Here is a 23,884-nt window from a genome sequence, read left to right as displayed (position 1 = left end):
TCTCTCTCTCTCTCTCTCTCTCTCTCTCTCTCTCTCTCTAGAAACCACTCTTAGCCCTCATCTCTCTTTCTCACTCTCGTGCAATCTGGATCGAACGATCTCCGTTTATTGGATTATCGAAGTTATCGAACACGATACAGAACAAGAGTAATATAGGTAGATAAAAGATTTCCATGATACGCGTTCTCGATTCAAGAGTATCTCGTAGCGCGAAGAGGGCATTAGAAGATCGGAAAATCTATAGGATATAGGTATTTACAGAAAGGAAAAGCCGAACCAATATCTCTGCTAGTCCTTGCTTCTCTTTCTATCTATCTATCCGATCTATTTATCTATCCATTTATCTATCTATCTATCTATCTATCTGTATTTGCTCTATCTATCTATCTGTACGTGTATCCAAGCTTGAAAACGGTTTTAAATTTCGTGAAAGATAAAAAGCGCCTATGAAAACCGTTCATCTACCACGGATATTCAACGAATATAGGTGTTATTATCGAATTGATCTAATAGAATATACCATTGAATGTTTTTCGTAGCGGATTGCAAATTTTTGTTTTTGTACTAAAGCTATCCTTTGTCAATAAAAAAAAAAAAAACGATGAGAGCTCAATAAACGAAAACTACCGATATTAATCCGACTCTCGCGTGTATGTACGTGAATTTTAACGTAAACGTATGCATTATTCACCCACGGATAGCAATGGCCCGGTTATTTGTATATACGGCGTGAAAATAATTCGTTCTTCGAACATCGAACGGAACGAATGGACGTAACTGTCTATTAGACACTTTAACCACTCGACTGGACTTGTCGTATGTTTGACCGCACTTACCGATTTTGTCAGACAACAAATCCGTATTTTATTCCCTACGAGAACGATATAGATATCTATATATGTATGCATATACTTGAAAATTTCGCTGCTATAAGATACAAGTGATCGCGTTAGATAGATCGATGATAGATGGATGAAATAAAAATACGAAAGATCGTAATTCGTAGCACGAATACATTTTTCTGTTGTTGTGTCCCGCTGCGAGTTCTTTTAGAACCCGCATGATTATACCGAATATACCGTCATAGCGGTAACACCCAGAGATTCATTCGTTCCTTCGTCGCCGAAGGAGAGCGTAATTCGTTGAAAGGGCCTATTGTGAATAAATTGAGTCGAAAGATCGGAGCGGGCATGGACAAGATGGATGAACGAACGAGCTCGACGAACGTGTATGAGCATGAACGACGACGAGCCAACGACGATGGTCGAGCATTTTGTGCGCTCGAAATTCCCACCACAAAACCCATCCTCGGTGTATATCTCCCCCTTTCCCTTTCGAAGACCCCGTAGAAGAGAGACCGTCAATTTATTAATCCAGCTAGAGCACCGAAGCAACGTCATCGGCGAAGGAAGGATCGTGCATTTGAGGTGTGGTCGTTCTTTTTCTTTTTTATACGCATAGAAATAGTATTGTTCCGAAAAAAAGAAGAAAAAAAAAAGAGGAAAGTAAAATTCTGTAGTTGGTCGTATCGCATGAAATTCATTGTTCGCATCTCTGATATAGTGTCATTTTTATGCATATAAATATATATATATATATATATATATATATATATATATATACACACATATATATGCGAGCAAGTATCGATTTTATATCGAAAGGCAATATTCCGATCGATAACATATACCCGGTTAGATATGGAATTATTCTGTAACGCTTAAATAAGCATCGAGAGTGGAATTCGAACATGGTATTTAATATGTATAAACGTCAAACATTTGTTATTTCGATTACTTTGCTATGTTCGATGATCATCATTGAGAAGTTGATTCGTAGATTCATAAAATGTCAATGTCGATCTAATGTTTTTATGTTATTATTGTTATCGATATTTCCAAGGTACATTTAATAATTTCTAATCATTCCTAATTATTAATTGTCCTTCCTTCCTCTTGCATAATTTCAGGTCGACGACCGTGTGTAACGGTAATACGAAACGATGGAATTAAATCGTGGTTGCCAAGCGCGTTTGCCTTCTAGTCGATCGTAAAATCTTACTCGTGGTAGCCTGGAGAACGTATGCACGTATTTTCCTTAGAGATTAGAAGACTTGAAATGGCGGAAGAAGAAGAAGAGGTAGAATAAAATGAACCTATTTCTAAGCTCGTGAATAAAATTGAAAAGAAAGACGTATTGTTAACTTGTTTTTAAATGATACGTCGTTATTCTCTTTCTCTCTCTTTCTCTCTCTCTCTCTCTCTTTCTGTAGTTACTTTAGACGCGTGTGACGAACCCTCCTAGCGGAAGTTACACGCACAGGAAGTTGCCTAGGTTCGACCGAATGCATAAGAACGATTTCGAGGGCCCTATCTCAACGATCTATACGAGTCGAGCCCCAACGAGTTAAAGAAATTAACATTCGAATATTTCCCCTTAAACTCTCTCCTTCTAAACGATTCCTCGTGAAATTGTTCAAAACACGCGTCCTTTTTTCTAGAGAAATGATAAACAAAGGAGTATGAGAGAAGGAAAGAGAGAGAGAGAGAGAGAGAGAAAGAGAGAGAAACGACAGTGACGAGGCTGTAAATGGAATTAATAGCGTTGGGACGATAAGTGACGTAGTCGCTGAATCTGATTCGATTAGGAAGTATATTTTTCGTCGACGAATAAACGGAGTCAATGGACTAGCCGCGTTTCAAAAATGACGCCTTGCGTCAGGAACTGACGAAAATTATGATGAAAAAGAAACGAAAAATGTGACCCTTCGAAATGGGAACTTTTCAAAGTGAATGTCTTCCGTTCAAAGTGACAGAAATATAGAGGGAAAAATATATCTATGGTACATGTAGAAAGGAAGAAATAGACAGAAAGAGAGAGAGAAAGAGAGAGATAAATTGAAAACTATTGTCAAGGCCGCGCTTATGGCCCCTCACGAGTAGTAAGCCAGGCAGTTTCCGCCCACGCGAAAAGCGAATGAAGTTTTTGACGGAAGGAAAACACGGCTTCACGATCCGCAGGAACTTACGAATTGCGGACACGGTATACACTTTACCGAGTGTTAATTAATCAGAGTGATTTATCGAAGAGGAACTTCCGACTGCCTGTTGTAATCGCTCAAGCGAGAAAATAATTTCGCTTCGACGTGAATCCAACATGATTTCCCATTCGGCCGGGATGAACGCCGCTTAAATTCTCGGCTCGTTTGCGCTTGCGCGCGCGCGCGCTCGCTCTTACACGCGCTCGAACGAACACGTAGGTATCTACTCGCTGCTATCGCCTGTGTATGCAGGTCAGAGAGATGGTTAGAGAGATAGGAGATAGACCAGTCCAGTTTGCAGTCAAGAAGCGTGGCGTATATACATATGTACATATATACATACATTCATTCATACATATATACATAAGTACATATATATATATATATACGTATAGACATGTGAACCCCGCGAGCCTGTGACCTCGGAAAACGAGTCTCCTTTTTAACTTCGCGCGTCACGCGTCGTTTTAATTAACGCTCGTAATCTACCTTCCTCCCTTACGACAAAAGTATTACGTAGTTACGGCCGTAAGTACGTCCAGAATCGACACGAAAGAAGATAAAGAAAAAGAAATATGCAAGTCGGAAATAAAAATTCGCGATATTTCCCAGGTCGCCCTTCTATTCAAGCGCTTTATCTTTTTTGTTATGGTACATACGTAGATCTGTATGCATTTACACGTACGCCAAGTATAAATTCGCTCCCTTGTTTAGACAGTAATACCGATGTATGTACGTTTATCGTGGATTATGGAGAACTGCGTTAAAACTCGTGTGTATTTCTACGCGCACGTTTCCCGCCATATTCGCTGGGCCAATGATTTATATGCTAATTCCCTTTAAAACACGATCCCAAGTCCGATCCCGTAAACTTTCACCGTCGGGTATTAGCGAGTTCTCTCTCTCTCTCTCTCTCTCTCTCTCTCTCTTTCTCTCTCTTTCTCTTTCTCTGTCTGTTTCTAGAGTGAATATGAAAGGAAGGAACAAAAGATGCTCGATGCAAGGGTATCCATTCTCGAATAGAATCAACTCGAATTGAGCTTTATATTTGAATCCTCCTGTTATCATCATTTGCATTTACAAATATATATACACCCTCCTTCAGGATGATACTAGTTGAAAATATTTACCGAAGGACATTCCTCGCTTCCAAGAAAGGAGACGAAGATATTCAAATGACGAAAGTTAAGTGCATCGCGCGATGCATACGCAAGTTCTTCGTAAGTCAAAGTAGGCGTCACGAAACTTGCAAAGTCGTCGACAATACTACGAATCCTCCCGTGTTTATTCGTAGTTAAAACTAGCAAGAAAGATTCCCTTCGCGACCGATTCAAATGGAGAAAAAAATGATTTCTTTCGCGAGTTAGCTTTAGGGACGCGTTAAAAATAGTTCGTGAAACATGGAGCATCGCTTTGTGTCGATTTAACGTGGACGCTCTACTTTTCATCGTATTTATTTTTTTGATTTAGAAAATAACGATGATCTTTAATTCTCCTTGCAATATGTATCATTGCTGTCATGTTAATAATTGGATAATCGGTTCAGTTGTTATTCAATGGGAGAAGGAATATTCGAAGAGGAATATTAGAAATATTATTTGACATATGAATGTATTTGGTTAGTCAGGATCATCGAGTAAACGCGTTATCAAATTTTCACCTGATCGTTAGTGAACACGCATTTGACGTTAATCCAACGGTGTGCCTTGACGGTGCAGTTGCAGCCGTCCATGGCGCATATCCCTGGCGCACTTTCAGCGAAACACAACGCGACGTAGCACAGTAGAACCACCACAGATATTATTGCACCGTGATCACACTTTGAACCGTCCAGGGCACCGAACACACTCCTCTTTACACTCATTTTTTTTTCTCCTATCTTCCCACAACGACGACGTTCCTCTGTCTTCTTTTCCTCTTGCTACCTCCTCAAAGAACTACAACGAGAAGGATCGAGGAGACTCGTCAGTTCATTGAACGTGCTCGCCGATCGTCCTTGATCGGACGCGCTCGGAGTTCCGTCGATCCTATCATAGTTCGTAGAAATTACGATTAAGGACAACGAATGGATCGAGTAGAACTGATCGACGAAACTCGATCGATCGCATTTGGATCGATTGATTCGATCGATCAATTCGAACGAGTACCAAGTATCCCCATTGATCGATAATTTCCTTTCGGTCTAATGATCCTTTTACCTTAAGGATAATACTCGTTAACACCAATATGATGGAATAGGAGAAGAACGAGACTTGTGGCGGGTTGGAACGGACGCTTTAGTAGGCACGCACGCGGCCGGTTCGTTGGCGAAGAGGCAGGCTAACTAAAGGCCAGCTGACGCGATCATGACGGAGGTTGCTTTGAAACTGTGGTCGGTGGCATGCACGATCGGTGTCTGCTCCCCACCTAGAAACCGTGCCTTGCCTGCTGCTCTTCTCTTCATATCTCTGTCTTCGTCTGTGTCATTGCCTTTACTCTCTATATTTTTTTCTCTCTCTCTCTCTCTCTTTCTCCCTCTCTCTTTTTCTCGCCGTACCACTCTTTCCCTCCCTTTAGGGAGAGCCTTTTAACAGATAAAAAGACCGACACGATGGTTGAGAAGGAGAGAGGAGTTGCCCGACACCGGTTTTGTGTCACGACTTCTGTCGACAGTCGTTCGTGGATGGGAACGTAAAGGTACAGGTATTCGAGCAGGTCCTAGGGGAACCAAAGTGTACCAATGTTCTATCGAGATCAACCTTGACCAAGTTACAAACTTAATCGATCGTATTTGCTGTCTCCGTACTGCGTGTCATGGAAAGTATCCATGACATGTGTATTTACGTAATGCATGTACGTAGATGTGTATGTAGGTACATTCATGTGACATGCATTGCCTAAAAAGGTTTTCCAGATAAAATGGAACTACGACCTTGTTACATGCTTCGGCCAGTTTTTTCTTTTTTCTTGTATCGAGAGTTAACATCGGTTTAATGCCATATAAATAACAGACGATAACGATAACTGTGTAACTGACTCAAACCCTCGAGATCCTTCGGACCAAACATCTTCCTGGATTTTCATAATAGACGGCATTTCTCTAAAACGTTTTACCTTCATACATCTCCGCTTTATGAGCAGAAACCTGACCATTTAATTTCCCATGAGAAATTGCGTGTGTCCGTACTTCAGGTTTCCTACTCTCTTTCCTCTCAGTCTACCTATTCCATGTCTGCGACACACATGTGCAACTTCTATTCATTCATAACGTGCTTCTCAAACTGGGAAGCACCTGATGCTAGTTGAAGTGGCCATTTTCGAAATGGTCACGTGCTGACCATACGTCAGCCAGCTGGAGAAGAGAAAGAGAGAGAGAGGGGGGGGAGGGGGAAGATACGACGACCTTAAAGCCGCACAGTCAATTTCAAACGATCGATCGTCGAATCGCACGTCGTCGTCGTCGTCGTCGTCTTCGTTGAGCTATCTACCGAAAGCTTTTCACGTTTCGATCATCGATCTGCTGTTCCTCGCGTATTACTTTGAAGGAACGCGGAATAAAATTTGTCGTGGGATCTAGCCGGGGGATATTTGTTATGATCACTCGTGGCAAAGTACGTGCTTCGGATGTTCCTTCAGCTTAAAAAGTGACGAATACCAAGATAGAATATTTAAATTGTCAACTTCTTGGTTTTCATTTTTCTAACAAATTTCATTTTTAATATCAGAAAAAGCGTGCTATATTTCAAGATTTACGTCAGTACGGTTAAGAAAATGGAATTCGATGAAAAATCATTCCTAGCGAAAATTTCTCTGAGATTTATTTTTTTAATGGCGTAGAGAGATCATAAACGAATCGGGTGATTCGAAAGCTGACATTAATCGCATATAGGTAGTAAGTGAGCGACAGTCAGAGGCTGTGGAGAAGAGAATTGCGATGTGATTACTCCTTATTAGGGATGAGTCGATGGGGTCGAGTCGGGGGAAGCAACGATTGTCTGGCTGGTAGAAGAGCATCGTCCTCTGCTCGGTATGATCTACTCAAGCGGGTAGGTCCGCGAGTACCAATTAAGGATATCGCGAGTCTGAAACTCGTTCTAACGAACCTGTTACCTGTGTGCATCATCAATTTGCCGAGATTGCTTTCCCTTTTTTCTTTTCTTATTTGTGTTGACTGAAATTGATCCTTGATTTCCTCCTCTCCCACCGACCAAAAAAGAGATTCAGAAATTTGCTTTATCTTTGGTATTATCGGTAAACGCAAAGTGACATCGTCGTGTTGATTTTTCCTTCCAGTTGTCATTCCAACGAACGACTCTTCTTGAGAGACTTCGTTTCTTGTTCGGCCGGCACGAGTGGTGGTAGACTGGCGAGATGGCTTCAACCGGACAGCTTTGTGGATCCATCCCAGTGTGAGGCTCTTTATTCGAGAGAGGAAATGAGATGCGGATGGCCCGCTATCGTAACCATACTCACCAGGGACCAATACGGCGAGATTGTGCACGTGCCCGGTTTAAAGGTGAAAAGCAATTTTCAATAATTCATGAAGAACCGACTACTGTCTGGCGAGATCCTGTTTCTTATCTAGAATGACGCAATGGAATTTGCCATACCAGTAATCTTACTTTCCTTTTGTTTATATATATATATATGTATATTTCTTTTTCTTAGATCGAAGTGAAAGCAATTCCAATAGACAAAATGGATATAACTGGTACGGATCAAGGGAGAAAAATTCGTCGAGTTTCTCAACCTGATCCATTGACCTTCGGTGGTCATCCACAACCGAACTTGGACGTGCCATACGAGCCAACGATCAGCAATAAAATGTGTTTCTATTCGATTACAATGATGAAGGCCTACGAAAATTACTCCTTCGAAGAGTTAAGATTTATGTCACCGACGTTTAAAAGATCCAGCGAGAGTATGCTCGTCAGACCAAACGGTGATGGTAGTTACAGTGCCACTTGGACACCTTCTTCAGTCGGCTGGTATTCGTTTATGATTACCGTGGATGGTTATAATATGGAAGATGTAAATACTTTTTGTCTCCGTTCTAAACTATCTAAGATCGTTCGTTCGTTATTATTTTTCGATTCGTTTGCTTTAGAATTACAAGGTTGAAGTGAAGGAACCTCCTCAAGGTATGCAGCCACCGGCTCAAAATATCGTAAAGAAACACCAGCAACAACCGAGCAGAGTTAGAAAGTTTGTTTCTAAAAATAGTGCTGGGTTGAGAATCAGAGCTCATCCTTCGTTACAGAGCGAGCAAATAGGTTCCATTCCTATCAACGGTACCATATCGTTTGTCGACGAGGTAAATCTTTTTAACCGGTCTTCGTAGCTGTTATTATCGTCGAACACATTTCACTTCGATTACGATTTCTGTTTGATTAGATACACAACGACGATGGTGTATGGCTGCGATTGAGCGCAGAGACCATAAAAGAGTATTGCAGTACTACTCAGTTAGGAGCTTGGTGTCTGCAGTACAATCAACATCTAGGAAAAACCTTATTACTTCCAGTAGAGGAACCAAAATCGATTTTAGATCAGGTCATAAAGGAGACCATTCTTCGGAAAAGAGTAGATCCTGGCGAGGAGTACGTAGAACCTTTATATTTTTCTTTCGATAACTCGATTTAACACGTACTTCAACGTGTGTCCCCGTTTCAGCAAAAGGCAGTCAGTTCGTTTGGCGGGTGGTAAAAACATGGTCGTTGTGAAATGCGGAGCCTCGGGACACAATATCCGTAGCAAACCGAGTCTAAAGGCTGCGCCAGTAGGAATGTTAGCTCTTGGAAATACAGTAACCATTTTAGAATATGTAAGCATTACGATTGTTTGTGAAAAAAAAAAAAAAAATTTCAAGCGATACGATGAATCCTAGCGTCGTTGAACATTTCACAGTTCACGAATAACGAAGGTGCGTGGGCTCGTATAGACGACGAATCGGCGACGAAATATTGCTTCGATAAAAGTCGATGTATCGAGAGCGAGGTTTGGTCCCTGGCGATTAACAAACATGGAGTGGAGTACATGAAGTTCGAGCAAGAGCCGGAAGCCGATCCAGTGGAAAAAAAGGCAGCATTACCTGATCAATCTGTACAGTTGAAGGATCACAAGAACAAAGGCTTTGATTTCTCGGTACCTTCTGTGAGTCATGAGGGATTCAACTTTACTACGCAAAACTTTACTCCAGGTACGGGAGAGTCTGGGGATAATAGCAACACGAATCCCTTTGTTTTTGGATCATACAATCAGCATGATTCACCAGGTATACGTCTCCGGTAATAAGGAAGGGACCGTATTAAGTTTTATTAATGTATTCTGCGATTGATTTTTATTTCAGGCAGCGAAAGATTCACGCCGGACAAGACCGACGTCTCTCCAAAGTTTTCAAAAGCTCACTCGAAAGAAAGGGTCGTTAAGGAACGGGAGAGGGAGGGAGGTGGAAAGTTCAGCGTTTTACAAAAATGGTTGAGAGGAGACGACAAGAGTCACGCCGAGAAAAGAAGTTCTCCGGGCAGGTAAGACAACACTGTTGAGTACCTTCGAAAGACATTTTTCTCTTCGTCTACTTCGTAAAGTAACCGATTGAAAAAGTTAGTTGAACAAATACTAAAGGTTATATTTTATACAGAGATTTCTCAGAATTCGTTGGCGTATCCGTGAAGGAACTGGTAAAAGCCATGGGCGAGAGTCGTGCGAATGGTAACGGAGCTACACCACCAGAAACACCACGGAGGATGTCAAGAAGCTCGTCACCAAAGAATCCCCAAGGTGGGTCACCACGATTTCAGAGCCCGTCCTCTAGTCCGGTTCCGATACCCGGTACGTATTAAATATTCGTTACTAGCTCAAAGGATTACCTACTGCCGTATCTCTGTCGTATAAATCTGTGTTTAATCTTTTAATCTTTTTGACCGATCTTGTATATTTTCACCTATGTTTCATTTTGATCTATGCCACTGTAACTGCTCTGAAAAAGGAATCCTTTCTGGTGCTGAGAGATTCGGTTCTCAGATTTGTAAGATCTGTATAGTATTATAGGGGTATTTTCGTTTACTTTAATGTAATGCATATGGGGGGAAACTTGTATTATACCAAAGATAGTCTCATTGGAGCACGTTTTAGAATCGAAAATGCAATTTTCTATAGTCCTTAAAAAGTATATCATTTTGGATTAGTAGATGTATCCAAAATTTAATGTTTGTCTTAGCTGAATCCGGTCAACAACAAGTTGGTTTCGGTAATCATCTACATATAACTGCTGCTAGTGCCCCTGTATCAGGTATTGATCGTTTTTCTATAGCTAGAGTTGCTTGCTAAACTGTTATTTCTTAATATTTTGTATATAATAATTAAGATCAGATGATAGCAATGTATATATACCGCTTATACGTCAATCTTTCGAACGCTTCTTCTCTTCCTTTGTATATTAGAGCATGAGAGTAGTGCTTATACCTGTTGTGAATGATTTCTTTGTAGCAGACTTTCTCGATCTTCTTTGGTTTTCTGTTAATTTCATTATCACCTTATCGGTAATTACAAATAAAATTCGCAAATTCTTTGATATAAATATTTGTATACGTAACACATCACATTACATTCTTCAACTAATGAAAACTTACCAGGTGGGAAGTGTTTGATAGCAGGGGGGGACAGTATCAGTAGCAGCCCAGTGCTCTGCGGCTCCCCCCGAAGCGTTGGCCTCTCTCCATTAGGTAAGAATACTAACACACATTGATACTCGATAACTCTACACGAAAATATAACATGAGTGTTGTTGACGAAGAACCTTGGATGTTGCTTTCATTCTATTACCATTGAAATCATTCCATTTCGATCGTACATTTTTTTTGCGGGTATTGAAACTACCAGAGTGGTTTAAATCATTTTGTTTGTAAGGTGAAAGCACGAAACAATATATGCACGAATTTCTTTATGAGTTTATACAATAATACGAATGGCAATGTTCGTAACAATATTACTCTGTCACTGTCCACGGTTTCTTGAAAGTAAGGTGAGATAATGATATCGCATAGCACGTAGAAAAATAAGAATAATTATTACAAATATTATGATTATTGTAAAATACGATCATCACGATCATCACTAAACGTATCGGATTAAGAGTTATTTTTTATAAAGTCTCAGGTGGCATGATTGACAGTATCACATCGCAACGAAGAGGATCGACCCAAAGCGATACAAGTGCTTTAGTTAGCAGTCTAACCCAAGATCCTTCTCAATCTCCTAGTGGAATCAGTACCACAGCAAATACTCGAGATTTGTCGCCGAGTCCAAGTTGCAGCTCTTTGCATATGAGATCGGAAGGTAGTATAGCGACACCACCTGATACTCCAAGAAAAGATACCGTGGTAAGATCATTTTTTTGCTTTTTTTAATTTTTATCGCGACAAAGGAGATAAACGAACAGACATACGATGTATTTTCCATATCCTCAGAATTCTCAAGACAGTCCACGAAAAGTATCCCAAGCACAAACGCAAACGAGTCCAGAAAGCGCAACCACTGCTATGAAGGGACACTTTAGTATAGGTTCATCAGGAACGAAAGAAGAACGTCATTCGCCTAAATTAAACAAAAGAGATCATACCAAGGTAGTCAAGATCAGAGTTAAACGAGCAATGTCACCCGCCAATGCACATCAGTTACCAAATCCGTCGCGAGCGTTAAATCTTAGTAAAGATAAAGTGAAGGAAGCCATCAGTCCTTCCGTAGCTGAATGTTTAAGAGCAGTCTTCGCAGCGTTTTTATGGCACGAAGGTATAGTCCACGACGCAATGGCGTGTGCAAGTTTTCTTAAATTTCATCCGACATTACCAAAACAAGGAGCCGTCGTTGTTACCAGACAACCATTGGTACAATCTAATGACAAGGAGAAGCAAGAACAAAAGGCTAGGCAAAGACATTCCGTAGAAGTAACAAACGCTGGAAATTACTTGCATATTCAAGCTAGCACCTTAGAAACTTTAACTCGTTCGGCTGCAAATGCAAATGCAAATCGAAGTAGAAAGAAACAAGAAGTAACGATAAAGGAAGAAATACAATCAAGTGGTAAACTCGATTCTCTTCCAGAATTTCATACAGTTGCTGTCCTTCCACCGGCCTTGAAGAGTTTAGTATTTCTCTGGGAAGAACTTAGTACTAATTGCTTACAGGCAGTCGAGCAACAATCTGTTTTACCAAGTCCAATATCTCAAATACAGACGATGAAACTAGCTAAGCGTCCAGCACCAGAGAAACGTCCGAGAGAAGATAAAGTTAAAGAAAAAGAGAAGAAAGGTAGCAGGAAGAAAAAGGAATGGAAGCCAATTGGAAAGTCTAATGTGTCAGAGAGTCTCGGTACTGGCATAGAATGTGAAACTAGCTGTGAACTTTGTGGATTGATGTTTCCACATCCAGTGACGTATCATATGAAAATGATGCACCCTGGTTGTGGTTGGAGTGCAGGGGGAAAGGGATACAAAAGTGATGGTAATTATTGTGTTGGATGGGCGGGGAATTGTGGGGATGGTGGTGTAGGTGGATATTCGTGGTATTTAATCTGTGACACATGCCGGGAGAAATACTTGACAGTGCGGAAAAATAAATTAGCAAAGAGCTTCATTACGGGATTATCCAAAAGTAAAAATAATGACAGCAAACCTTTATCGCCAATTACTAGTCCCAGTGGATTTGATACACACATTATCATGAAAAATAACGCCATGTTCCTTTTGGACTTGGCGAGTGCATCCGGTTTAAGCATTCCAAAACAACAGAGACGACCATCTCAAACTTTATCCTCTGTAGCAGAAAATTATAGTCCTCCGGAAGCAGCCGGTCCATTTCCACCAACGGGTCCGTTTCAATGTTTGCAATCGTTGGGAGTTCACAATTCGCAAACTCACGATGAGAGATATTACGAAGAAACTTTAAGACGACAAAATGGTCAGCAAAATCCTTATGAAGGAACCATTGGAATGTTTAATACTACGAACGGCAGAGTAAGTCAAACATTTCTTTTTGCCACTTGGAAATTCTTTAAACTTTAACTCTATTCTTTTAGCCATTATCCGAGTGTCCTGTCAGCGAAAGCGATAACGAAGCTGGTAAAAATCGTGGTACGTTCCATAGATCAGTGTCGATGTCCACGGGTGCACCCTGGGCTAGAAATAGTAGCGATGGAAGAGTCGTAATGATGCGAAAAAGAAATAATAGCAGCAGTGAAACGAACAATGGTAATACGTTTAATGCGTAATTGAAATTAATGACTTTATTATTTAGGGAAAATGTTTAATAGACCTAATTCGTATATTACAGATGCTGGTTCATCGCTGTTATGTTATCCATCAGCTGCTCTTCAAAAATTAGTTCCATCGATGGACCAATCCGCGATAGTTTCTACAAGCCAAGCAGAAATAACAAATAACGATCGAATAGAAATTCTCATGAGACCCGTTATGTTATTTGTTCTTCAGCAACACAATTTACAACATTTACAGATAGCGATGAAACAAGCTTTACGACGAGCTGCGTGTAGAGTTTATGCAATGCAAGCTTTAAATTGGCTCTTGAGAAGCGTAACGCAGCCAATTTGTTTACATGATTTACTTTGGTGGTTCGTTTCTTCGCTCACACCGGTAATATCGCCCGATACTTCGGAACAAACTGAAGAAGATAATAGAGTGGAAAAGAAAGATGATCATGTACGTACATATAGATATACATTATTAATTGACATCATTTTAATAAATGAATATATCTATTGATCGTTATTCCTGGTTCAAGGATATGGCAGGTACACGTGAACATCCTTTGGGTGATTTAGTAATAGCAGGTGAAGCAGTTAATCCTCTGCCAACAGCATTTCATACATTATTGCAAACCATTGCCGATTTAATGCTTTTACCACCGCCAGGTATGTTTTTAATATTCGATAGGTTTTTTAATATTCTTTTGTATGTGCTTGTATTAAATTAAAAAATTTATAGGATCTCCATTACAACACGCTGCTATTAGATGTTGGGCTATTAGATTTACACCAGCTGATCATATGTTTCTTCATAGAAGTCACGTCTTTAGTAATATTAGTAAAATTTTGTCACGATCGGAAGAAGAAGAGGATGTTATTATGAGTATGCATGAAAGTCACCAATCGATGTCTTCTCAACAGACTACTGGATGCGTAGAAGTTTTAAAAGATTTAACAACTGGTATTAAAATTAAAGCATCCAGTAGACAAGCTATGATAGGTAGTTTGACTGATAGCTCAACCGAAACTTTCTGGGAATCTGGCGACGAAGATCGACATAAGACTAAAACTATAACTATCGTATGCGCGGCTCATTCTTTTCCAAGAATAATATATATTCATATTGACAATTGCCGTGATTTGACAGTGAGTTTTGTTAAATTATCATGATTGTTAAAAATTCAATTCGAACGGATTTTATTGTTGCATTTGAATCATTTTAGCACAAAGTATCCAATGTCGTATTTCAATCGGGAACTAATGCCGATGAAATGATAAAATTAAGAACTGTGGAGATTGAAAGTAGATCCGTTGGATGGATCAATTGTTCGATCACTGGTAAGTTTTAACAACGATTATTTTATATATATATAACGAGTCGTATAACATAATAATTAAATTTGATCAGATCCGCGGCACGTTGTTATCGGGTTGGAATTAAAGGGACCAGACAATTCCCTTCGCGTTCGTCAAATTCGAGTTTTGGGAGAAGTCAAAGGGGAATCCTTAAAAATTGGGAAGCAATTAAGTACGCAAATGATTCAACAGAAGAATTGTGAAACAGAAACATTGAAAGTTTTCCGGCTGATAACATCTCAGGTATTTGGTAAACTTATACAAGGTGAACAACCGCAACAACCTGAACAAACAGAAGGTGCGAATGAAGATGTAGAAGTCAGCAATGATTTAAAGGAACATATGGTTGGAATTTTGTTCAGTAGAAGCAAATTAACACATTTACAAAAACAAGTGTGCACTCACATAGTCCAAGCTATTCAAAAAGAAACGATTCGTTTAAGAGAGGAGTGGGAAACGTTGTTGTGCTCTCCAACGCCTGCTAATAGTTTAATAAGTGACAACAGTGATTTACCAAAAACAGCGGATACTTATTGTTTCGAAATGCTTTCGATGGTTCTTGCTTTAAGTGGTAGTTCAGTAGGACAATATTATTTGTCATATCAATACGGTCTCCTGAAAGATTTGCTTAGTTTATTACATACTGGATCTGCGAGGGTGCAACGTCAAGTACGCTTCGTTACTTATAATTTATTTTTTAATCTACACGTAATTGAGATACTACTGCATTGTTTTCTTCTCTTAGGTGACATCTCTTTTACGAAGAATTTTGCCTGTAATTAAGCCAGAGACATTAGCTACTGTCGTTGGTATCGAACGATTACCACCGTCGGATTTCAGCATAGTAGCCGTTGCCAACAATGGTTTTACACAGTCGGTAGATTTTGACGATAATGCGCTTGGAATACTTGACGTCTTTTTAAGCTGCATCGCCAAAGCATTAACCGTGCAAGTTAAAATAAAAGGAAAAGAAAATAATGGGAAAGCACTACAGATAGCTTCACTAGCAACTAGTATACATCCAAAAAGTTTCGTTGGCGAAAGATGGTGGTTAAGAGGATGCATGGCTCGAAAATTAGCGGAAGTCATAATACAACTTTTGAAGGATATGGCATCTGTAAGTATTGATTAAATAATTCGTCGAAATTGGTAAAAATATATAAGTATATTACTTAATTCCTTTTATAGGGAAAGATATCAGAAGCATGGGCATCTATAACCAAAGCAGCAATTGCTGAAAATATTTTAAATTTAACAAGACTGAGTGAAAAAAGTCGAGAACCCACAGAATGTCTTCGAACTCCAACTTTATGGTTGGCTCTTTCTTCCTTATGTGTTTTAGATTCCGATCATGTGGAACGATTATCATCTGGACAATGGAGTGCTTCTGAAGGACAACCGCAACCTCCCAGAGTTAGTCTATTCAAAATTTTATCATTTATTTCGCATACATACAGATAAGTATCACTGTTCTTTTTTCTATTTTTTTTTTTCTACTCGTTTTGCTCCGATTTCAAATGAAAATTGAGAACCGTAACTGGTGTCACATAACGATTACACATACATCTCGAAATATCAAACATATACGTTTAATCGTACGTATTAAAATGTTTTTTCAAACTTATTAGCCAACATGTAGTAATCACGATGACGGCGAGACGACAGCTATTATTCAATGTAACGAATGTGGAAATTTATGCGCCGAATGCGATCGAGTTTTGCACCTTCATCGAAGGACAAGGATGCATATTAGACAGGTCTGTAAGGAAGAAGAGGAAGCTATTCGTGTGGATTTACACGAGGGCTGCGGAAGAACAAAACTCTTTTGGATACTAGCATTAGCGGATAGTAGAACATTGAAAGCATTAGTAGAATTTCGAGATGGTTCACCTAGGAAGCCTGTTGGAGTTACTTCCGGCATGTGTCGATTCTGCGGCACCACCGGAAACACAGGTTTATTAGCAATAGGAAATATTTGTGCCGATCACGATTGTCAAGAGCATGCGAAAAACGCATGTAACAAGGTTCATCCTTGTGGTCATATTTGCGGTGGAGTTAAAAATGAAAAAACTTGCTTACCATGTTTACACAGATGTTCGGCAGATAGTGATCTCAAACAAGATGCCGATGATATGTGTATGATTTGTTTTACCGAAGCTCTATCTTGTGCACCAGCGATACAGTTACAGTGTGGTCACGTATTTCACTTACATTGCTGCCGAAGCGTATTAATAAAAAGATGGGTTGGACCAAGGATAACGTTCGGATTCTCACTTTGTCCTATATGCAAGGTACCGATGATACATCCAATGTTAGCTGAACAGTTGGCAAGCATCAAAGAACTTTACGAGGATGTTAAGAGAAAAGCTTTAATGCGATTAGAGTACGAAGGATTACACAAGTATGCATTGTTTCCTTTTTTTCTCATTATAAGCCAATATATTTTCCTCAACGATTATCACGATACTACATATACGTAATTTCAGGGTAGAAGCAGCGTTTGCACCAGGTGGACGTTATCAGGATCCAGCAGCATATGCCATGGAAAGATACGCATATTATGTTTGTTACAAATGTCAGAAGGCCTATTATGGTGGTGAAGCAAGATGCGATGCTCAACTAGGCGGGGAATCATTCGATCCTACAGAGTTAGTTTGCGGAGGGTGCAGCGACGTGGCAAGGGCTCAGATGTGTCCGAAGCACGGGGCAGACTTTCTAGAGTATAAATGTCGATATTGTTGCTCGGTGGCAGTCTTCTTTTGCTTTGGAACTACCCACTTCTGTAACCCCTGCCACGACGACTTTCAACGTGTCACCACCATTCCAAAGAGCGAGCTGCCTTCATGTCCTGCAGGTATTTGAATTCCAAATTTGTTTGTAAATTGTATATATCTTTTTTTTTTTGAAATTTGTTTTATATTAAAAATGATGAATTTTTGTCGAAGGACCTAAAGCTAAGCAGCTTGAAGGGGATGAATGTCCATTACACGTAAAACATCCACCGACCGGCGAAGAATTCGCTTTGGGTTGTGGTATCTGCCGCAATGCACATACATTTTAAGCTTTCAAGGAGATGATAATAGCACATAATTATCTATACCGGTAAAGTGCTGGTAACGCTTTGTCGGTCTTCATGAATTTTATTAATTTATGGATAATGCTTCGAGTAAGCGAATACACCATTTGATATAAATGTATTTCTCGTAGAATATTTAAAGTCGCACGATATCTTGAAAGACTATGTGTCACATCGGTAATATTTATGGAGGAGTAACTTAGGCTTTCTTTACAAGATTTTATAACTATCATAAAAGTGGAATTGTCGGTACTCGTAGTACCGTATAGAAACTAATTAAATAGATTCTGTTGTAAGTGAAAATCTAATAATGCGCGGATCTATAACATTGTTAAGAATCGCATAAGCCGTTTTTATCAATTACCTTAGGAGAATTATGTGTAAAGAATGACGAGACAGAAGGAAAGTAAATGTGCTCGAAAACCAAACTTCCATATAAAATAAGAAGATGGATTGGAATAGGCACACAGAGTGTAATCAATTTTCGTAAAGTGTTCTAGGATAAGCGTTTAAAGTAAAATAATTTAACTCTCAAACTTATTCAAGAACTAATTGATTATCGTCACGAGATAATCCTAATAAATGATGATGGGTAATAAAATGATCGTACGTAAAAAAAAAAAAAAAAAATGTATATTTTAAGAATCGTTCACCGTATAAGATGCTAATATAATAGTGATCAAAAAAATAAAAAAATAAAAAAAGGAAAAAGAAAAGAAAAAAAAAAAAGAAAAAGGAACACTCGCAATATCGAAAATACTCGAAATATTCCCGTGCTTAAGGATCTCGTTTCTTTTTTATTTTTACATAAACTTATAGCGTCCTAGTGTGTTCTGATTATTTAAAAAAAAATTTTCGGTGTAACTATTTATATTGCATGCGTTCATGATGAAAAAATTAATTATAATTACAAAATATTATGCGAAAATGAACCGTCTCATGCAAAAAACTTGCTATACGTAAGTACATGCTATGTTGAGGTTTCTGTTTCGATCTTACATGAATTAAACAATCGATCGAATGAAATGATCAAGATGTTTTTTGAATTTTATCGAATTCGAACGTTCCGTCACCTTTAAATACCTTTCGAAAATCCCGCGTTACCTATTCCGTTTGGATCGATCCAATATGGCGTAACTGAGAGCAGCGCCACTGAACGGCAGTCTGCCGTAAGACGTCCGAGGTGTAACGCGTGTGTTTGTGTGTGCGCGCGATTCTGACGTTTTTCGCCTCGATCAGCGGTAAGTAGCCTTTATTTACGAGTTGTGCAACAATAGTTACATAATTCCGAAGCCAAGCGAGTCATACGTATTCGCATGGAAGTGATCGATTGGCGGGAAATACGCGAATCGTTCGTTCCGAACTCTTCTAGTTCGCGATGTCTCTCTACCGAGGCTGACGAACGATCATCTCCTACGCACGTTCGTGCCACCCTGCTATACGAGAGCGGCTGTCAACTCGCAATGTTTATTTTTACCACGAATTGCACCCAATTACAACTCGACCTCTCGCTTGATCGAGCAAAATTACAGACTCTTCTCGTAGTGCACGAAATCTTTCAGTCAAGATTCCTGTAAAACGAAAGTATTCGACGTACTTACCTACGTAGCTACGTACGTCTCGTATTTGAACAATATCGTCTTCGAAATTGTAATCGTTTAAAGTCCTTTGTTAGAGACTCTGTGAGTTTGAAAAAAAGCTATTCTTTCGTATTTAATTATTTCTCTAACATCATTATCCTTCATAAATATTTATACGCCTGGAGTATTCGTATAACTTTTCTAATTTAACCTCACTTTTGAAGTCTGTACAACTTTTATCGTAGATTTGAACGATTCACGTTATAACAAAAGAATCTAGTTTATTATAACCAAGTATTAAGCTAATTTTTATGATTACATTTAAGGGTGAGTCATTTAGATTGATTTATTGTATAATAATAGAGGTTATATGACAATTGTGGCTATATGACAGTGACCGGTTCGATATTCCATATTTCGATGTTTTATATAATAATTTATATATATATATATAATAATTTATATAAAATAATTTTTTTTAATATAAAAATCATGGAGAAGGTATCGAACGAGTATACAATAATTTTATAAATTAGATTCATTTTTATCGAGATCTGATTCGAGTTTTTATTGAAAATATAGTAAAAATTTGTTACTTAATAACGGAATATTATATATATATATATATACCATTATAATAAAAAATGTATCTATGTCGAAGTGATCTGTAGTCAAGAAAGAATTGGGAAAAAAAAAGAAGGTAAAGAACCACGCGCACGTGTTAATCACGTTGGCGTTGCATTTTTTTAGAAAGATCGCAAAGCCGACGTTTTACATTAGTGTGAAAATTCGATGTTTCCTTCATGGGAAATAACGCATCGTTCGTTCGTTTAAGCCTTAAGGGATTTCACGTGAAACTGGTTTCACACACGTGCGCAGCACGCGGCCTAAACGCACATTATGTTCGTCGTACGTCTCACGCATCGTGAAAGAGAAACTGAACGATTCTAAAGTTGACATTAGAAAGATTTTAAAACAATGAGTAGTATGTTAATAAGTTAAAAGGAATATCAAATCCAACTTCTTATCTATTATAACAGAAATCATTTCCATTGATTTCGATCGTACGAAAGATGACCGTGACTAATTGGACAAGCAAAGTGTTTTATTTGTAATTAAAAAGTTGAGTTTAAGTACCATGAGAAGATATACTTTGGAAACCAGTTTGGACACCGTTCGTACCGTTATTTTTTCTTATACGTTTACTGACGTTGCATCGAACATATGTTCTGAGTGGTCGACGACCGCGATTTGTCTTTTTAGCCCTTAATCATTTTTATTATTCGATTAATAGAACAGTAAATTGAAACTAATTGCATATTATACCGGAAGAAAGGGAGAGAGAGAGAGAGAGAGAGAGAGAGAGAGAGAGAGAGAGAGAGAGAGAGAGAGAAGAAAAAAGGATCGATTCGATAATCGTCCGTTTGAATTTATTGTCTCAAGTATAGTATGTACGACGAAACGAGCTCAGGTTGTCGTGACGGAAGTTCGTTGCTTAAATCGGAAGACACGTTCAATATTTCGTGGAACGTTGGACTCGCGTTAGCATAAAATCGTTCTAGCATAACATCAAGTACGATACTATAGTACGGTACACCAGAACTGACTTGGAGTCAGTTGCGAAATTGTTGGAAATATTCGAATAATTTCGACTAGAGCTGGATCAGGCTCGTTTAATTAGGATTTTATGTTAATACGGCCGGTTAATACGTTCTAGGTCTCTCACATCGTTGGCATGTGGCACGCAGATACATACAACGAATACACATAATCGACAAACTTGGATAGACGAGAAAGAAAGAGAAAGATGTCCTCGTGCCACTCTTGTTAGTACTTTTTTTTAGATCTACTCTGTATGAACATTCACTGTGTGCTAATTAATGACGGAGTCTATACGAATTTTCTTTTTCTTTCTCTCTTTTTTTTCGAGATACAAGAAGAGAGCTTGTAGAGAGCTTGGATAAGCTCGAATTCAAAAGCACGTCGGCTTTGAAAATGTACCTTTTTTTTTTACTCTCCTTCTATCCGATGCAATACCGTTAGCTTCCATCACAGTTTGAAAAATCGTCATGATGGATCTAGAGATTGTTAATTAGACAGATGTTTACAATTTCGATTATTCTGAATTGGAAAGGTGCATTTCTCAAAAAATGTCTTTCATCAAAACGAGTAATCGATCGAAGTTTCAATTAGCCGTTTCGTTCTTTCGATTCTTGTTAGTGAGAAACGTCTATATCTTATGCAGTAGATATATCTATGTTTATACCTGTATCTATAAGAAATATAGTAGGAAGCCTTAGATGTTGTCATTAGAAAAAGAGCAAGGAACGAACGTTAGAACGATCAATGGACTGAGGCGACTAGCGTGTGTGCCTGGTACGAATACACACCTTAATCGAGATGTTATCGTTGCACGAAGATCGAGAGTAGTTCTACTATCATTGACACGTACAAATGTACTCTGTCTATCGAGCTTTTATTCAACTCGTTAAATTAACACTCTGATAATCTCTTTAAGATAATTCAATTAATTAGTAAATATCGTATTAATAAGGAGTAACTTTCGATCGTTACTTAATCGACTACAGTTGTTCAGAAGCATGAACGATTAAAAGATTCGCCTTTGTCTATTTAAAAAAAAAAAAAAAAAAGAGAAATTATCTATATACGTATCAAGTCACCACCGTTAAATCTTAACTTGTTTTCTTTTTCTTTTTCCTTCTCTCTTCTCTCATTACGACGCAACTTATTTCCCTCGCAAATGTTCTAAATTATCACTCGGCGGGACGATAGACAATGAATAAACGGTGAGCCTCATCGTATTTAGACTGTGACTATATAGAACATATTGTAATTGCATTTAAAGCCCCGTCAACGAGCGCGCTCTCATTACCGAGATTAACGACCTTTTGATTACTCTTTCCACTCGTGTTAAGTACCGCGTTAGCTTGAGAAGTTCTTGATTAGTTAATAGGATGATTCGAGGAATAAGGATACAAACAACAACAACGAAAAAAGAAAAGGAAAAAGAAGAATTAATTTTTTTAAAAGAAGAATTAAATTATATTCAACCGATGATATTAATTACGATCATAAGTCGATTAATAATTATTTCATTAATATCGTTTGATCTATACTTGGATTTTTATCAGATACATAGATACATAAATACGTATATCTTTCTACGTGAATGTATAGAGAAGGACAAAAGGAGAGATTCATCGAGTCGTTATTGGAGATTCAAGATCAAGGTTACCTTGAGAACACGTCGGAGAAACTCGCATTCGTCGTGTTTATGTATGTATGATGTATGTATGTATGTGTTTATATGTGCGCGAGGGTAAAAGCATTCGTCGTGGCGCTGTTGAGTGGTGGTGATAGTAAGTCACAGGACGTTCTCGTGGACAGGAGTCGTACGCGTTCTCGAGCACCTTTTCTCTCTTTCTATCTCTTTCTCGAACGAATTACGTGCGGTCCCACTCTCCGTTGGAAGAACGTATACATTCTCAGTCGGTCGTGCACGTACACGCAGGTGCGTGGCAAAGCCAAGGTGAATGTGCCTTGGTCGAACACGAGCGAGCACTCGTAGCTTCTTCAGTCGGACCTTCTGCCTCTTCTCCTCGACACGAAAAGAAGAGTTGCCGGTACTCCGTTGAAACTTCGAAATAGGAAAATAGGAAAACAAAAAGAGAAGATAAATAAAGCGAAGACCAGTGTTAATCCGTAAAACGTATTGATTATCTCACGAGTTCTATTCTTTTCTGTTTGATTTTTTTTCTTTCTTTCTTTTTTTTTTTTTTCGTTTTTTTTCTGTTCTTTCTTTTTCGATAAGAAGAACACGAAGATGGACAATGGCTAAGAACGAACGTGATTATTACGAAAATAGTGCTCAAAGAGAGTGTTGTTGAAATTTCACGAGAGATTAGTTCGAATTTTTGGAATTCTTCGTAGAACTTTTTTCAATCGTTATAAACTTTCTTGCATAAGATTCGTGAAACGTGTGTGTGAGAGAGAATTTAAAAAAAGAATTTCATTCTATTTTCTGTGTCGTATCGGAAAAGCGTTCGATAATACACTAAAGTACTAAGGTCATCTCGCAAGCAAATGATTCGTGATTATTGGATAGAACGAAGCGGAGTGCTGATTGCTTGTTACTGACCTAGGGTCGTTGAGAAATCGATGAATATTAAAAAATGCCAGAGGCACATCTTTCTCTGTGTACGATGCTTCTAAGTCATTGCCTTTATTAATGTATCCTTGTTAGAGCGTTACTGTGTTTTAATTAGTGTATTTTGTTGATGAATTGCTTCCTTGATAAAGTCCTTCGAAAGGGATTGCATCCGGTGAGATTTGATTCACGAACATTTCTACTTTCTCGAGATATGGGATATTGTTTTTTCAACCATGGTCGTCGTGACGTCATCGGCCGTTACCGTCGTTGAGGATTTCTCGAAGGACACTTTGGGAAGGTACAAGACCTATACTATTTTCCTTTCTTTTTCTTTTCTTTTTTATTTTTCACGAAGATCATAATATTTTGTCATTTTTTCCCTCTAGAGACAAAATATATGTGTGTAATCTAACTTATACAT

The 23,884-nt window shown here is 38.7% G+C and overlaps 3 protein-coding genes across 12 annotated transcripts in view; 2 read left to right on the top strand and 1 right to left on the bottom strand.

Annotated features, from left to right (window-relative positions):
• Nucleotides 1-5,419, bottom strand: part of LOC122637985 — a 20,146-nt gene extending 14,727 nt beyond the window's left edge. The window contains exon 1 of the mRNA XM_043830575.1: nt 4,701-5,419. Coding sequence (XP_043686510.1) covers nt 4,701-4,904 — 204 coding nt within the window. The 5' untranslated portion in view covers nt 4,905-5,419. The remainder of the gene's footprint in view (nt 1-4,700) is intronic.
• LOC122637981 (E3 ubiquitin-protein ligase MYCBP2) overlaps nt 1-18,745 on the top strand; it is a 164,771-nt gene extending 146,026 nt beyond the window's left edge. The window contains exons 31-53 of one of the 7 annotated variants that reach the window (XM_043830555.1): nt 7,313-7,535; nt 7,688-8,050; nt 8,127-8,333; nt 8,414-8,619; nt 8,693-8,843; nt 8,927-9,218; nt 9,369-9,546; nt 9,660-9,850; nt 10,239-10,310; nt 10,654-10,743; nt 11,171-11,400; nt 11,488-13,032; nt 13,095-13,266; nt 13,349-13,734; nt 13,817-13,946; nt 14,020-14,426; nt 14,504-14,618; nt 14,689-15,305; nt 15,382-15,753; nt 15,825-16,049; nt 16,265-17,037; nt 17,123-17,490; nt 17,582-18,745. In XM_043830555.1, coding sequence (XP_043686490.1) covers nt 7,313-7,535; nt 7,688-8,050; nt 8,127-8,333; nt 8,414-8,619; nt 8,693-8,843; nt 8,927-9,218; nt 9,369-9,546; nt 9,660-9,850; nt 10,239-10,310; nt 10,654-10,743; nt 11,171-11,400; nt 11,488-13,032; nt 13,095-13,266; nt 13,349-13,734; nt 13,817-13,946; nt 14,020-14,426; nt 14,504-14,618; nt 14,689-15,305; nt 15,382-15,753; nt 15,825-16,049; nt 16,265-17,037; nt 17,123-17,490; nt 17,582-17,697 — 7,429 coding nt within the window. In that variant the 3' untranslated portion in view covers nt 17,698-18,745. Of the gene's footprint in view, nt 1-7,312; nt 7,536-7,687; nt 8,051-8,126; nt 8,334-8,413; nt 8,620-8,692; nt 8,844-8,926; nt 9,294-9,368; nt 9,547-9,659; nt 9,851-10,238; nt 10,311-10,653; nt 10,744-11,170; nt 11,401-11,487; nt 13,033-13,094; nt 13,267-13,348; nt 13,735-13,816; nt 13,947-14,019; nt 14,427-14,503; nt 14,619-14,688; nt 15,306-15,381; nt 15,754-15,824; nt 16,050-16,264; nt 17,038-17,122; nt 17,491-17,581 lie in introns of all 7 variants that reach the window. The other 6 variants (XM_043830554.1, XM_043830553.1, XM_043830556.1 and 3 more) reach the window with 6 other exon arrangements.
• A 107-nt stretch (nt 18,746-18,852) lies between these two features.
• The window catches only part of LOC122637982 (WD repeat-containing protein 47), a 47,663-nt gene continuing 42,631 nt past the window's right edge, over nt 18,853-23,884 (top strand). The window contains exon 1 of one of the 4 annotated variants that reach the window (XM_043830564.1): nt 18,853-18,953. Coding sequence is in view for 2 of the 4 variants with exons in the window: in XM_043830560.1 (XP_043686495.1) it covers nt 23,697-23,761 (65 nt within the window). In the remaining 2 variants the exon portion in view is untranslated. Of the gene's footprint in view, nt 18,954-22,679; nt 23,023-23,106; nt 23,762-23,884 lie in introns of those variants that run through there. The other 3 variants (XM_043830565.1, XM_043830560.1, XM_043830561.1) reach the window with 3 other exon arrangements.

This window comes from Vespula pensylvanica, chromosome 2 (assembly GCF_014466175.1).
Source record: "Vespula pensylvanica isolate Volc-1 chromosome 2, ASM1446617v1, whole genome shotgun sequence".
NCBI lineage: Eukaryota > Metazoa > Arthropoda > Insecta > Hymenoptera > Vespidae > Vespula > Vespula pensylvanica.
The sequence above is the reverse complement of the archived record's forward strand: the minus strand, read 5'-3'. Positions and strand labels throughout refer to the sequence as shown.